The following is a 12,999-nucleotide window of genomic DNA, read 5'->3' as shown; positions in this document are numbered from 1 at the left end:
ATGGTTTGGAGCAGAAGGGTAGAAATAAACATTCAACCAGAACCAGAATGAAGAAACAGAATGAATTAAAAAAAGTGAGGAGAGGCTTAGGAACCTCCAGGACAACTTTAAACATTCCAACATCTGAATTATAGGGGTGCCAGAAGGAGAAGAGGAAAAGCAAGAAATTAAAAACTTATTTGAAAACATAATGAAGGAGAACTTCCCCAATCTGGCAAAGGAAATAGACTTCCAGGAAGTCCAGGAAGCTCAGAGAGTGCCAAAGAAGATGGGCCCAAACAGGAACACACCAAGGCACATCATAATTACATTACCCAAGAGAGAATCTTAAAAGCAGCAAGAGAAAAGGAGACAGTTACCTACAAAGGAGCTCCCACAAGACTATCAGCTGATTTCTCAAAAGAGACCTTACAGGCAAGAAAGGGCTGGAAAGAAGTATTCAAAATGATGAAAGGCAAGCACATACATCCAAGACTGTTCCTTCCAGCAAAGCTCTCATTTGTAATAGAAAGTCAGATAAAGTGCTTCTCGGATAAGGTAAAGCTAAAAGAGTTCATCATCACTAAGCCCTTATTATATGAAACGTTACAAGGACTTTTCTAAGAAAAAGCTGATTAAAAATCTGAACAGTAAAATGACAACAAACACAACTATCAACAACTGAACCTAAAAAAATAAATCAAAAACAAAAATAAGCTAAGCAAACAACTAGAACAGGAACAGAAATGGAGATCACATGGAGGGTTATCGGTGGGGAGGGGGCAGGGTCAGAATGGGGAAAAAAGTATAGGGAATAAGAAGCATAAATGGTAGGTAGAAAATAGACAGGGGGAGGTTAAGAATAGTATAGGAAATGGAGAAGCCAAAGGACTTACATGTATAACCCATGGACATGAACTAAGGGAGTTGAATGCTGGAGGGTGAGGGTTGCAGGGCAGAGGTGGGATAAAAGGGAGAAAAAACTTGGGACAACTGTAATGTATAATCAATAAAATATATTGATTATATAAAATATATTGATTATAAAAAAATACTTTGGCCACTGAGGATACCACTGTATTTTCAGGATAGCACAATAGCACATTTTTATAATTAGAACCCTGGGTCAGTTAATGTGCATTATTTAAATCAAGTGTCCCCAACCTCTGGGCTCCAGACTGGTACCTGTCCAGCCTGTTAGGAACCAGCTCGCACAGGAGGAGGTGAGCTTGAATGTAATGCTCTTGAATCATTCTGAAACCATGCCACCCCACCCACCCCGGGTCCATGGAACAATAGCCTTCCATGAAACTGGTCCCTGGGGACTGCTGATTTAAAAGACAGTATTAAGTAATGTATTATAGGAAGATCTTACACTAAACTAGTCATTTTTTTTAATCTTAGGGCTTCAGTTATCTGGGAAATAAAGTTATTTGAAATAAAAATAATAATAAATTTAAGAACTTCCATAAATACATTCATTATTAAGAATGTTAAGAAGGCGCCCTGGCTGGTGTGGCTCATTGGAGTGTCGTCCCATAAACTGAAAAGTCACGAGTTCGATTCCTGGTCAGGATATATGCCTGGGTTGTGGGTTCCATCCTCGGTTGGGGTGTGTGTGAGAAGAGACCAACTGATGTTTCCCTACCTCCCTTCTGCTCTCTCTAAAATATCAATAAGTATGTTTTTAATACTCTAAACACACACACCTCAAAAACAAAATGTTAAGAAGGCTAGCCATAGAGTGAGGGAGAAAAGTATATGCAATACAGATAACCAACAAAATACTCAAAACCAGAATATATACAGAATTCATAAAAATCAGTTAGAAAAAGACACAACTCAATTTTAAAATGAACAAGACTTGAACAGGTACAAACAACATAGGAAATCCGAACAACCAGTAACCATTCTGTCTTCATTAATAATCAATAAAATGCTAATTAAAACCAACATGCGATACCATTATGCACCCAACAATTTAGCAAAAATTCAAGTCAGAGGATATCAGGTGTTGAGGAGGAGCAAAGAGACTCTCCCACTGCTTAGGACAGTTTGGCATTATCCAGTAAAGCTGAAGATCCGCATGCTCCATAAGTCCCTAAATCTACTCCCGTTACACACGCATCCTATACAAATGCAGGTGCCAAAATACATAGACAAGATTATTCAGACTAGTATGATAGATTAAATGTCCATATAGATATAAAGTAAAAACAGCCCAGATCACCGTGCAGCATCATGGATAGTATTGTGCCATATAACCAAAAGGAATAATACACAGCAGTGACAAGGTGTAATGGGTGAAGGGGGTCAAAGGGTACCAACTTCCAGCCATAAGTCCTGGAGCATAAAGTACAGCATTGTGACTACAGTTAATACCATATGGCATATTTGAAAGTTTTAAGAGTGCATCTTAAAAGTTCTCATCACAAGAAAAAAAATGTGTAACTATATAAGGAAATGGACGTTAACTAGACTTATTCTGGTGATCATTTCTCAATATATATAAATGTTGAATGTTGTCCATATGAAACTAACATAATGTTATATGCCAATTACACATCAAAAAACAAACAAAATGGGAAAAAACAATGTTTCACCAAAAAAGCAATTCCCCAAAGTTGATTCCTTGTGTATAATGTCCAAAAATAGGCAAAACTAAACTACTGAATGTATTATTTAGTGATACATACTTTCATGAGGAGGTTGTAATCAGAAAGGTGTACAAAGAAAGCTTCTAATGAGTCAGCAATGTTGTATTTTTTGACAGTACCATTGGTTACATGGGTATTTGCTCTGTTAACTATTTATTAAACTGTATGTACTATTCAAGTTTGATCATTTTTTGCATATACGTTATATTCTTCCATAAATGTTTTAAAATCTTTTTAAAATTACTGTACTTAATCATTTTTAAAAAGGTTTTATTAATTTGTTTTTAGAGGGGAAGGGAGGGAGAAAGAGGAAGAGAAACATCAATGTGTGGTTGCTTCTCACGTGCCCCGCACTGGGGAAATCTGGCTCTCAACCCAGGCATGTGTCCTGACTTGGACTTGAACCAGCGACCCTTTGCTTTGCAGTCTGGTACTCAATCCACTGAACCACACTAGCCAGGGCAATACTTAATTAGTTTTAAAATTGCTTAATATTTAGAGGTGGGAGAGGCTTTAAAAATTCTGTAATCCAGTGATTTAAAATATCTGTATCCCCAAGTCCTAGAGTATCTTCCACTGGAATTGGGTAGGGAACAAGTGAATAGATCCATACCACTTGAGCCAGAGGATTTATGCTTTTACCTGTTCCATGCCTCTTACTCCTTGGCACTGTGTCAAAGTGGAAGTGTAGGATGTGTCCTCAGACACATGAGTCTGACTCAGCCCAGACTATACCCCTGCCTCTTTTCAGGCACCACCACCTTTATCCCACGCTAGCTAAAGAGAAATGTATCCTTGAGGACTTTATTAACACAACCTGAGAATGTTTATTTAATGAAGTAGTCCTCAAATAACAACTTTTCATCTTCTGGGAGGCAGCACGATGTCTGCAAAGATGCCCTTGCATTGACTAGTTGTCAGGCTGGAAAGATGTACCTTGCCTTGCACCTTGGTCTGCTTAAAAATTATCACACCCCTTCACAAAATTAAAATACAAGACCTGGCATGTAGGAGTTACTCACTGTTTGTATTCTTACAACCCAATTCTAATTTTATTATTAAGTTTAATATTGTTGAGACGTGTACGTAATTTTTTTTATTCCTTTCTAGGCAGTTTTATACAACGACAGATCTGTTCTGGAAAACCATCATGCTGCATCGGCTTGGAATCTATATCTTTCCAACCCAGATTACAACTTCCTTCTTAATCTTGATCATGTGGAATTCAAGCGTTTTCGTTTTTTAGTCATTGAAGCAATCCTTGCCACAGATCTTAAAAAACATTTTGATTTCCTTGCTGAATTCAATGCCAAGGTTTGTTACACAAATTAATGACCGGTATCAAAAAAGAGTGAATTGTTGCTGATGTTACTAATATAAAGTTTAATATTAAGTTAGAATTAATCCTCCTCATGAAGTTATAATAAATACCTAATGTAAGGAATGCATATGCCAATATTTAAAAATATATTTTTATTATAATAACACATCCTAAATACTGTTGCTTGCTACATTTCCTCTCTGACATAGACTTGTATTGTTGTACCGTTCACATAGTGACCAGTCAGTTATGTCAAAAGCTTTTAAGGGCAGATTTCAGTGCCAGTGAAGGCATTCTATGAAGTTAAAGATGTTCTTCTAAGAAACCAGTTATGCCTGCTTTGCCACACCTGTTGCGTCTTCTTTTTATTAGTGTTTGGCTGGTGTGGGAGAGATGTATTCTCTCTTCCACTTGAGAATGTGCAGTCTTTCAACAACTATTTCGGGGGTTGCCCACTGTGTGCTAACAAAGAATAAGAGAACAGGTGGCAGTCCTTGTCCTCGTGTGAGAGTGGTACTAATCAGAGTATGTTCTATGCCTCAGACATTTGCATGAAAAATAGCTTTAGATTCCTGAAGGAAGGATGCCCCCCTCTTTTGCTGTCAGGAATCTATTGTTTTCTTGATGAGTTTGTAACATAAAGGAAGGTGTGCCTTCATCGTGGAGGAGCTGGTAACAAAGGAATGCTAGGTTTAACCTCCTGGAAGGAGATATATATATCATCCCAAATACCATATGCACATATGAATATGATATTAATGAAATACAGAATTCAGTGAGATATCACTGTGCCTTTAAAATTACTTCGTACTTTTATAGCTCTAACTTAAGTGTGTAATTAAGAATAATAGAAGTTTTTACAGGCAAAAGAGTATCTAACCCAAAAGTACTTCTAAATCTGTATTCGTCAGAGACATCTATTCTGCATTCTCTCAGGAGCTCTAGACCTGCTACACAGTTTTAATTAAAAGAGCTCTTCTTCTAAGTGTTTTCTGTGGCGGAGGTCTGTATAAACATTCCTTTTACAAAAGGGTTTGGTGCCATAAAACTACCACCACACTAAAGGTTCAAACCCCACTGATCTGGCCCATCCACTTCATTTTTTACAAAAAGAAATTTGAGTTCTTTACAAAGGTGTAGTGATCGCCCTAATAATTACCATTTATGTAGACAACAATTTTAGCATTTATTTAGCATTTACTGTGAACTAGGAATTTTCATTGTGAATCTTCAGGGCATTACAGCTAGGTTGGTATTACTTTTTCTGTCTTGTAGATGAAGAAATTTAGACTCATGGAGATTAAGCAGTTTTTCCAATGTTACAGCAATTAGTAAGTCATTCTGAGTCAGGATTTAAAACCATAGGGGTCAGCTTCCAAAACTAGTGTTCTTCCAACTCTATTGTATTTACCTTTCAGAGATAGAAAGTTAGTAGTCTTACATGATTTATTGATGTTTTACATATACATATACTTATACATTATATTGTATATTAATAGCGTATGATATATATGTGCTGCAGATGGAGGTGGGGCCCAGGTTCTTGGCGATCACAAACAATGAATTGAATGGATGACACAAACAGGGTTAAGGGAAGCAAGGAAGATTTACTAAGAAAAGTACATTTCCTATGATACAGGAGATGGCCATCGGTGCTAGCAGGAATAGCCCCTTCCCCTGAGAGGGTGCAGGCTTTATAGGGAGCTGGTTTTTTCTAAATTCTTTTGTTTTCTTTGGCAGGCCTTTACAGCACTTGAGCAAGTGGTTATTCTGCCATGTGTAATATGTATTTTCCCCCCAATTTTTAAAAAGATTTTATTTATTTATCTTTAGAGGGGAAGGGAAGGAGAGGAGAGAAATATCAATGTATGGTTGCCTCTTGTGCATCCGCTGCTGGGAACTGGCCTGCAACCCGGGCATGTGCCCTGACCGGGAATCGAACCGCAATCGTGTGGTTCGCAGGCCCATGCTCAATCCACTGAGCTACACCAGCCAGGGCTTTTCCCCCAAATTTTTGAGGGAAAAATAAGGATGCAGATTATATATGGGGATTGGTACTAAAACACAGGTGTGCATTATACACAGAATCATATTCTACATGACAAAATACAGAATATCACCTTTAAGCTTCTGCTCGTGATTTCCCACAATCCTCCTTGATTATTGGGGGGGGGTCAAACTGCAGTGATAATTTATTATAATAACCTGATAATGAAGTGAGGTGAAACAGCAGTCAGCTACTGCTAGGGAGCCACAAGGCATTTCTTGGTAACCGGGGTGCTGGACACTGGCTGGCAACAGGGTAGTGTTTCAGTGCTTCTTCATCCCTATTCTGTCTCCTGCCTCATACACAGAAAACAATTCTCTGTGGTAATCACAAATATTGAAACCCATAGTTTGTTGTTTTTATAGTCTCTGTTTCCATTGAAGTAACATTTCAAATTTAAGGGGAAGTTAACTATAGAGGGCCATGTTATAGCCTAAACTGATTAAAGGGAGCATTTATTGAAATTCCTTCTTGTCACTTGGATGGGAAAGTTTTAAGATATTTGATAGAAATAGAACTCTTGTGCCCTCAGAACCTAAAATAATTGTTTTTCCAAAACAGGCCAATGATGTAAATAGTAATGGTATAGAATGGAGTAATGAAAATGACCGCCTCTTAGTATGCCAGGTATGCATCAAACTGGCAGATATAAATGGCCCAGCAAAAGTTCGGAACTTGCATTTGAAATGGACAGAAGGCATTGTCAATGAATTTTATGAGCAGGTACGTCAAAACACGAGATGGATGGATTTTTTAGCGCTGCCTCTTAAAACACTACTCTTTGGGGATGTGGACAGCTCCATTAAATGTTTGAAATACTAGTTGCTTTGACCAAAAATGCTTAGAAATTGTTTTATTTGCTCTGGTCTTAGTATATTCTCTGTTCTTTTTGCCTTTGCTGCTAAAATTTAAAAGAAAATTTAGCTTATAGCCAATGTGGAGTGGGTTGAACACAATGATGGACCCGACACAATGATGCATACTCTGCTGTTAGTAAGTTACAGAATTCTGTACTGTGTAATCATGGAAACAGATATACATGGAAACAAGTGTTCCATGGAAACAAGATTAATATTTTACTATTCTGATGCATTTGAATGAAAGTATTTGTAATTTGGGGTAATATATGGTCATAAATATGTATGTAATTTGTAGATTGCAAAATAATCAGTTTGTAAAGTTCCATCCTCATTCTCAAAGATACGAAGCTTGCCTCTGGCTTTAATTTGTATTCACAAAAGAATTTTATGCTAAGGAAAATGCCATCTTGATATTATTTGTACAGCAGTAATCAAAAAGTATTAAAATATGCCAGGTTTAGAAAACTCACTAAGTGAAAAAACATTTGAAAAGTTCATTTAGACCCAGTTTATCATATAATTATTTTTAAAGTAGAATTAATTCTTACTGAGCAAGTTGAAGCCATGCCTGAGGTTGAATCCTGGCTCCTCCTCTTTACCGGTAGTGTGGCTTTGGGTAGGTTATTTAACCTCTCTGTGCCTCAGTTTCCCATCGATAAACAGGAATGTTGATGGACCTACCACATAATCTATTTAATCCTCACAGCAGCCTTAATATATAAAGTCTTAGAAAAGTTCCTGGCTCATAAGTGCTTCATAAATGTTAGCTATTATAATTGCCGATCTATCACTAAAAGTCATAATTTTTCAGTTTCACTGAATCTTTCTAGGTTTCATTATTCACACGTCAAAGGAGAAAAATGACATTTTACCATAGAGTTGGTCATAAAGGTTCAATGTACTGATCTATATGAGAGTCCTAGTTAACCCTCATCAAAACTATTGCATTTCCTCTCCATCTGGCTATGCTGTTAAATATCTTTCAGATATGGAGGCAAAATCCTCACCTCGCCCACCTTTTTATCATTGTAATTATACCAGCGCGTTGTAATATATATATAGCGCGATATATATTCCTCTATCGCGCTAAGTGCCATGGGCTTAGAAAAGCCAAACTTCTCCCCCAAAAAGAAGAAAAGTACCAAAGCTATGAAACTAAGCTATAAAGCTAAGAACGCTGTGTGCACACCCAACTGGTTTAACAAAAAAACAACAACAAAAAAGCCCTTAATACTTTTCTTCCTCATAGAAAATAAAGTCATATAAGATTTTACATCATGGGACAATTAATCACTAGGACAGTGTCTGCTGGTTTCCTCAGGGGTGTGGCTCATGCTGCCTGCAGAATCGGTGCGCTGTGGAGAGTATTCATTCCCTACCAGTTCAGACACCAGGAACCAATATATCAATAGTAGCATTTGGTGAATGCTCAACGCAGTGCTAAACATTTCATATGATATTGTTTTTTATCCTCATAGCAGCCCTGTAAAGTAGATTCTCATTAAAATTTTACACTGATTTGGGCATATAACTTACCCAACACCCTGCAGGTGGTAGGTGGCAAAAACAGGTTCTACAGCCACACCTGTCCGATCTCAGATTGCTCTCCCCAGAAACCACAGTGAGAAGGGACCTCAGGGCAGGCTCTTGGAGTTCTGGGCCCAAATCCACACCTCAACCACAGTAGCTCTAGTTCTGTCTTACATACTAGTTTTTTTTAAAAATTTAGATTCATGAAATGGTTCTGCTATTACAAAAGAGGGGAGACGTTGAAAATCACTTGCAAAGTCACTCTATACATTTGAGGCGCCACAACAAAGACATTTCCTTTATACAATCTCCCCCCAGAACAAAGGGAATCTATGTTTGACATTAAGGAATTCTAAAGGTTGTTAGTGAATGTGCTAATTCTTAAAGATGTGTATTTTTTGTTAACTGAGTATCAACCATACTAGTTGGATGATGGAATAGGAGAATAAAGTCTTGTTTAGGATTTTCCAAATATAGAGAAATTCTTATAAAGTAATAGAGTTATAAATAGATTCACTAATGCTTTTTATAAAAATTATTGTAATACAAACTATGCTTGTTTTTAAAAACCTCAAGATAATTTAACAGCAAAGCTTAGTGGTTGCTCTCTCGACAGTTAAACATGTACTTTTTTTTTAAATGATCAGGGAGATGAAGAAGCAAATCTTGGTTTGCCCATCAGTCCCTTCATGGATCGTTCTTCTCCTCAACTAGCAAAGCTCCAAGAGTCTTTTATCACCCACATAGTGGGTCCCCTGTGTAACTCCTATGATGCTGCCGGTCTGCTCCCTGGGCAGTGGATAGAAGCAGAAGACGATGATGACACCGAAAGTTGTTATGATGAAGATGGTGAAGAATTAGATACAGACGATGAAGAAATAGAAGACAATCTGAATCTTAGTAAGAACACAGGAATACTTTTGATTTAATGTTAATTAACTGACAATGTCCATTAAATTTGGACTCGGATCTTTGTTTTTAAGATACAAATTCAGTAATTTTATCTTAAATAACTACTGCATAAATGTTCAGATTGAATAGTCTCACTTTGAGTAATACTGTGGGCCAGGTACTGATGCTAGTTCGGCACCCTTAGTGAAAAGAGCATCTCTGGAGCTGTTGTCCTCCAACCACTGCTCGGCAGCAGGCTGTGCCATGCACGTGTGATAGGGCTGTCACCATACCTGAACATGTGTGGGGTGGGTGGGTCCTACTGGCTGGTCCTCGCTCCCCCCTTCCTCACTGGTTAATCTGCCCTTCCTGTATGTAGATTTCGGAAATGGGTCAAAACAGTTGGGAAAACTGACTGTAAAAGGAGAAACAAATTCTGTGGCATTGTGGATTTTAATTATGAAACTTTAGGGCCACAGTTTTCTGTATAAGGCAATGAGTATAAATGGGAAATGAAAAAGAAACATTTGTCACCCTTATAACTGTAAATAAAATCAATGATTTGCTCTTTAGAGTAGAATTTAAATATCTGATTACTTTTTTTGTTTTCCAAGCATGCTAGACATCAGAACAGATAATTACAAAGAACTCCATTCCTCTACTCCCTGGCCCCCAAGTCGTATTCAGCATTAGCACAATGAAGAGTAATCTTATGCCATTACCATCTGAGTATCATCTTGGGAAAGTTGATTTGCTTCCAAAAATTTATACTCACCAAAATGTTGATGTGTTTAATGTAATACATAAAAACTCTAAAAAGAAAAAAATTCTAAAAAGGTTGGTTTTACCTTTAATCACTTGAAATCTCAGTACGATCTCCCCCCACCCCAGACTTCCCTGATCTCATTCTCTGCTTTATTTTTTTTGGTAATACTCAATACCTAACACCATCTGACATGCTTATGTTTTGCTTCTTTAGTTGCGTATCTAGGTTCCATAGTGCAGTGATTATTTTTATCCTGTTGTTTATCACTGTAACCACAAGTGCTTAGACAAGTGCCTGGAAATGATAGGCACTTAGATATTTATTGAATGAATGAATGAATCATATTGCTGTGAGTAGAATATATGTATTTTTTTAATTTCACAGAACCACGGAGAAGGAAAGGCAGACGACGAATATTTTGTCAGCTAATGCACCACCTCACTGAAAACCACAAGATATGGAAGGAAATCATAGAGGAAGAAGAGAAATGTAAAACTGATGGGAATAAAGTGCAGGTGGAGAATTCCTCCTTACCTCAAGCAGATGAGATTCAGGTCATTGAAGAAGCAGACGAAGAGGAAGAGAGACAGTCTGAGTAAAACAAAGACATTGAAGAAGCTCCGAGGGCTGTGCCCAGTGTCAGAAATCAATGCCGAGTGTTCACTGTGCTGACTTTCAACTGACCATTCTCGTGTGGACAGGCCGTCATACTGTGAGGATCCCGCCGTGCCGGGCCATTTCCCACTCTTGTGCACTTTCACCACAGAACTAGAAAATTATTCCTAGCTTGGCTTCACTTGACTGACGTCACAAAGCCTTCACTTAATGCCTTTACTGGTATATAAATACTTTGTCATGATACTGCTTTGCTGGGTAGAAAGCACTAATTTTTCATGAGGGGTAGCTTTAACTAAAAGCTCAAGTGACTTACTTCACTTTCTAAAGTGGCCAGAATTTTTTTGCTTTCATGAAAACATAATTCATATTGTATTACCAAATGTGCCCTTTATATCTTTGAGTGTTTTGAAAAAAACAAAACTGTGCCTATCCAAAAACAAACCCAGTGTCTGCTTTGCAAGGGGTCGGTTCAGTGTGCACACTGCTGAGTGCTGTTCTCCAGCTAGATTTAGCCACAAAGGACTGAGTGACCTTTGTTATATTTAACAAAATCCAAGTGCATCAATTTCTGATGCTTTTTACAGTTGTTTATTAGTTACTAAGTGTGCTTTATTTCTGCTCAGAGTATTCAGATTTGCCCTGGATGTCAGAAGTCTGAATGCCAGTCTTTTTGACTTCATATTCCATGGTCAGATTTTTAAGCTGTTTGGGTTTAACAGTGAAGGAATTTTATTCTTTAGTCAAAACTGTTCTTATTTTTACTGTTGCTCAGGATTAGTATTTTTAAACATTCAATTAATATAATCATAGCACAGATTTTCAAAATATAAAAAACTTTTTCCTAGTATTATTATTAACCTTTTATGAAATAGAGCATTATTATGTTTTTTCTTAGACATATAAGGCTAATTAAAGCCAAGGAAAAGATATGTCTTTTGCCTTAATGTAAAAGTAAAATGAGACTAATCCTATTAAAGATAAGGAACAAAAGAAATAGTGTGAGCTCTAAAGGAGACGTACATTCAGTAAATAATTGGAATATGTACTTACCTTTAGATCTGCCTTAGGTGTCCTGTGTTTAGTGACCAAAACTGATGTTCATCTTTGTAAGAATGTCCTTTTGCCTCAAGACTACATGACAGAAATAACCTGTAACTACTCAAAAACGTCTAGAGCACATGCAAGTATAATTTCTGAGCTAAAGTAAATGGTGGGAATACTTATTTAATTTTTTTATGTAACAAGTCTAAATATGTTAGTAATCTGTTTCATGCAAAAACACATTCTTAAGGTAACTTCAAAGAAAGTGGAACATATTTACAATTTATAAATTTGTTAGTTTCTGTTAGGGTACAGATATATATCCTGGTTGTGAAAAAATTTTGAAGACATAGAGAGCAGCCAAAATGATAGCAAGATGGTAGACCATTGTTACTCATGGAAAGTATATTATATTTTGGATCCGTTCAGCTTTTACAGACATTGGAATCATTAATTTTCCAAGGTCATTCCTTTAGAATTGATGTCTGCAGGCAATTTCTTACCTACCTTGAATAGAATAGTGGGCTTATCTAAAAGCTATCCATTAAACATCTTTGGAACTGTTGAATGTTTTGATGTAGAGTATAATTTTTAATGAATCACTAAGCTTTATTTATTAGACACGGTGAGTGCCGAGTTCCTTCTTGCCACTCTTGCTATCATCGCCACCTCGTCTGTAAACTGATCCCCCATTACTACATAATAAAATTTTAACTAATTTATTGAGTTTGCACTTATAATGTATATATCTTGTGCTTCTATTTCTTTAGAGCGCGTTTTGCATCTTGCATATTTCTGCTATTGCAAAATACATATATGTGAATAAATTCACACATGTGTATGTATGCATAATGAAATAATCAAAGTTCCTTGCTTCCTGTTATTTTATTAAAATTTTGTATTGGGGTTATTTAGTGTATATTTGTATTTTCTTAAAATAAGCATGTTTTTGCACTAAAATGCTATTACTGGAAACTCATTTTTAAATAATTTAACTTTTTAAATTATTTAACTTTTGTTAAATAATTGACATATTAAAATAGCCCAGAGAAACACTAAAAAGTATCCTTGCTGTGAAAGTTAAAGTCAAAATGTAAGTAATGGGTGTAAGAGTTTATTAAGTACACACAGTGCTCTTAGATGGAATGTTGAGAAATTGCTCTAAGCCATATTGTAGATCTTATTTTGGTTACTACTCAATCAGATTTTTATTATAATAATTTTCATCATGGATCTGCTGTTGTTTTAAGTGACTGCTCTTAGAAATAATCTTGTAGTACTATACCATA

At 36.6% G+C, this 12,999-nt stretch overlaps 1 protein-coding gene across 2 annotated transcripts in view; it reads left to right on the top strand.

The window, feature by feature from the left end:
• Positions 1–12,620, top strand: part of PDE3B (phosphodiesterase 3B) — a 162,356-nt gene extending 149,736 nt beyond the window's left edge. For both annotated transcript variants that reach the window (XM_037050014.1, XM_037050015.1), the window contains exons 13-16: positions 3,747–3,950; positions 6,566–6,727; positions 9,042–9,294; positions 10,436–12,620. In XM_037050014.1, coding sequence (XP_036905909.1) covers positions 3,747–3,950; positions 6,566–6,727; positions 9,042–9,294; positions 10,436–10,650 — 834 coding nt within the window. In that variant the 3' untranslated portion in view covers positions 10,651–12,620. The remainder of the gene's footprint in view (positions 1–3,746; positions 3,951–6,565; positions 6,728–9,041; positions 9,295–10,435) is intronic.
• The last annotated feature ends 379 nt before the right edge of the window (positions 12,621–12,999 follow it).

The sequence above is a fragment of the Sturnira hondurensis genome, unplaced genomic scaffold, assembly GCF_014824575.4.
Source record: "Sturnira hondurensis isolate 20B ecotype Veracruz unplaced genomic scaffold, ASM1482457v3 Scaffold0006505, whole genome shotgun sequence".
In the NCBI taxonomy this organism is placed as follows: domain Eukaryota; kingdom Metazoa; phylum Chordata; class Mammalia; order Chiroptera; family Phyllostomidae; genus Sturnira; species Sturnira hondurensis.
The sequence above is the reverse complement of the archived record's forward strand: the minus strand, read 5'-3'. Positions and strand labels throughout refer to the sequence as shown.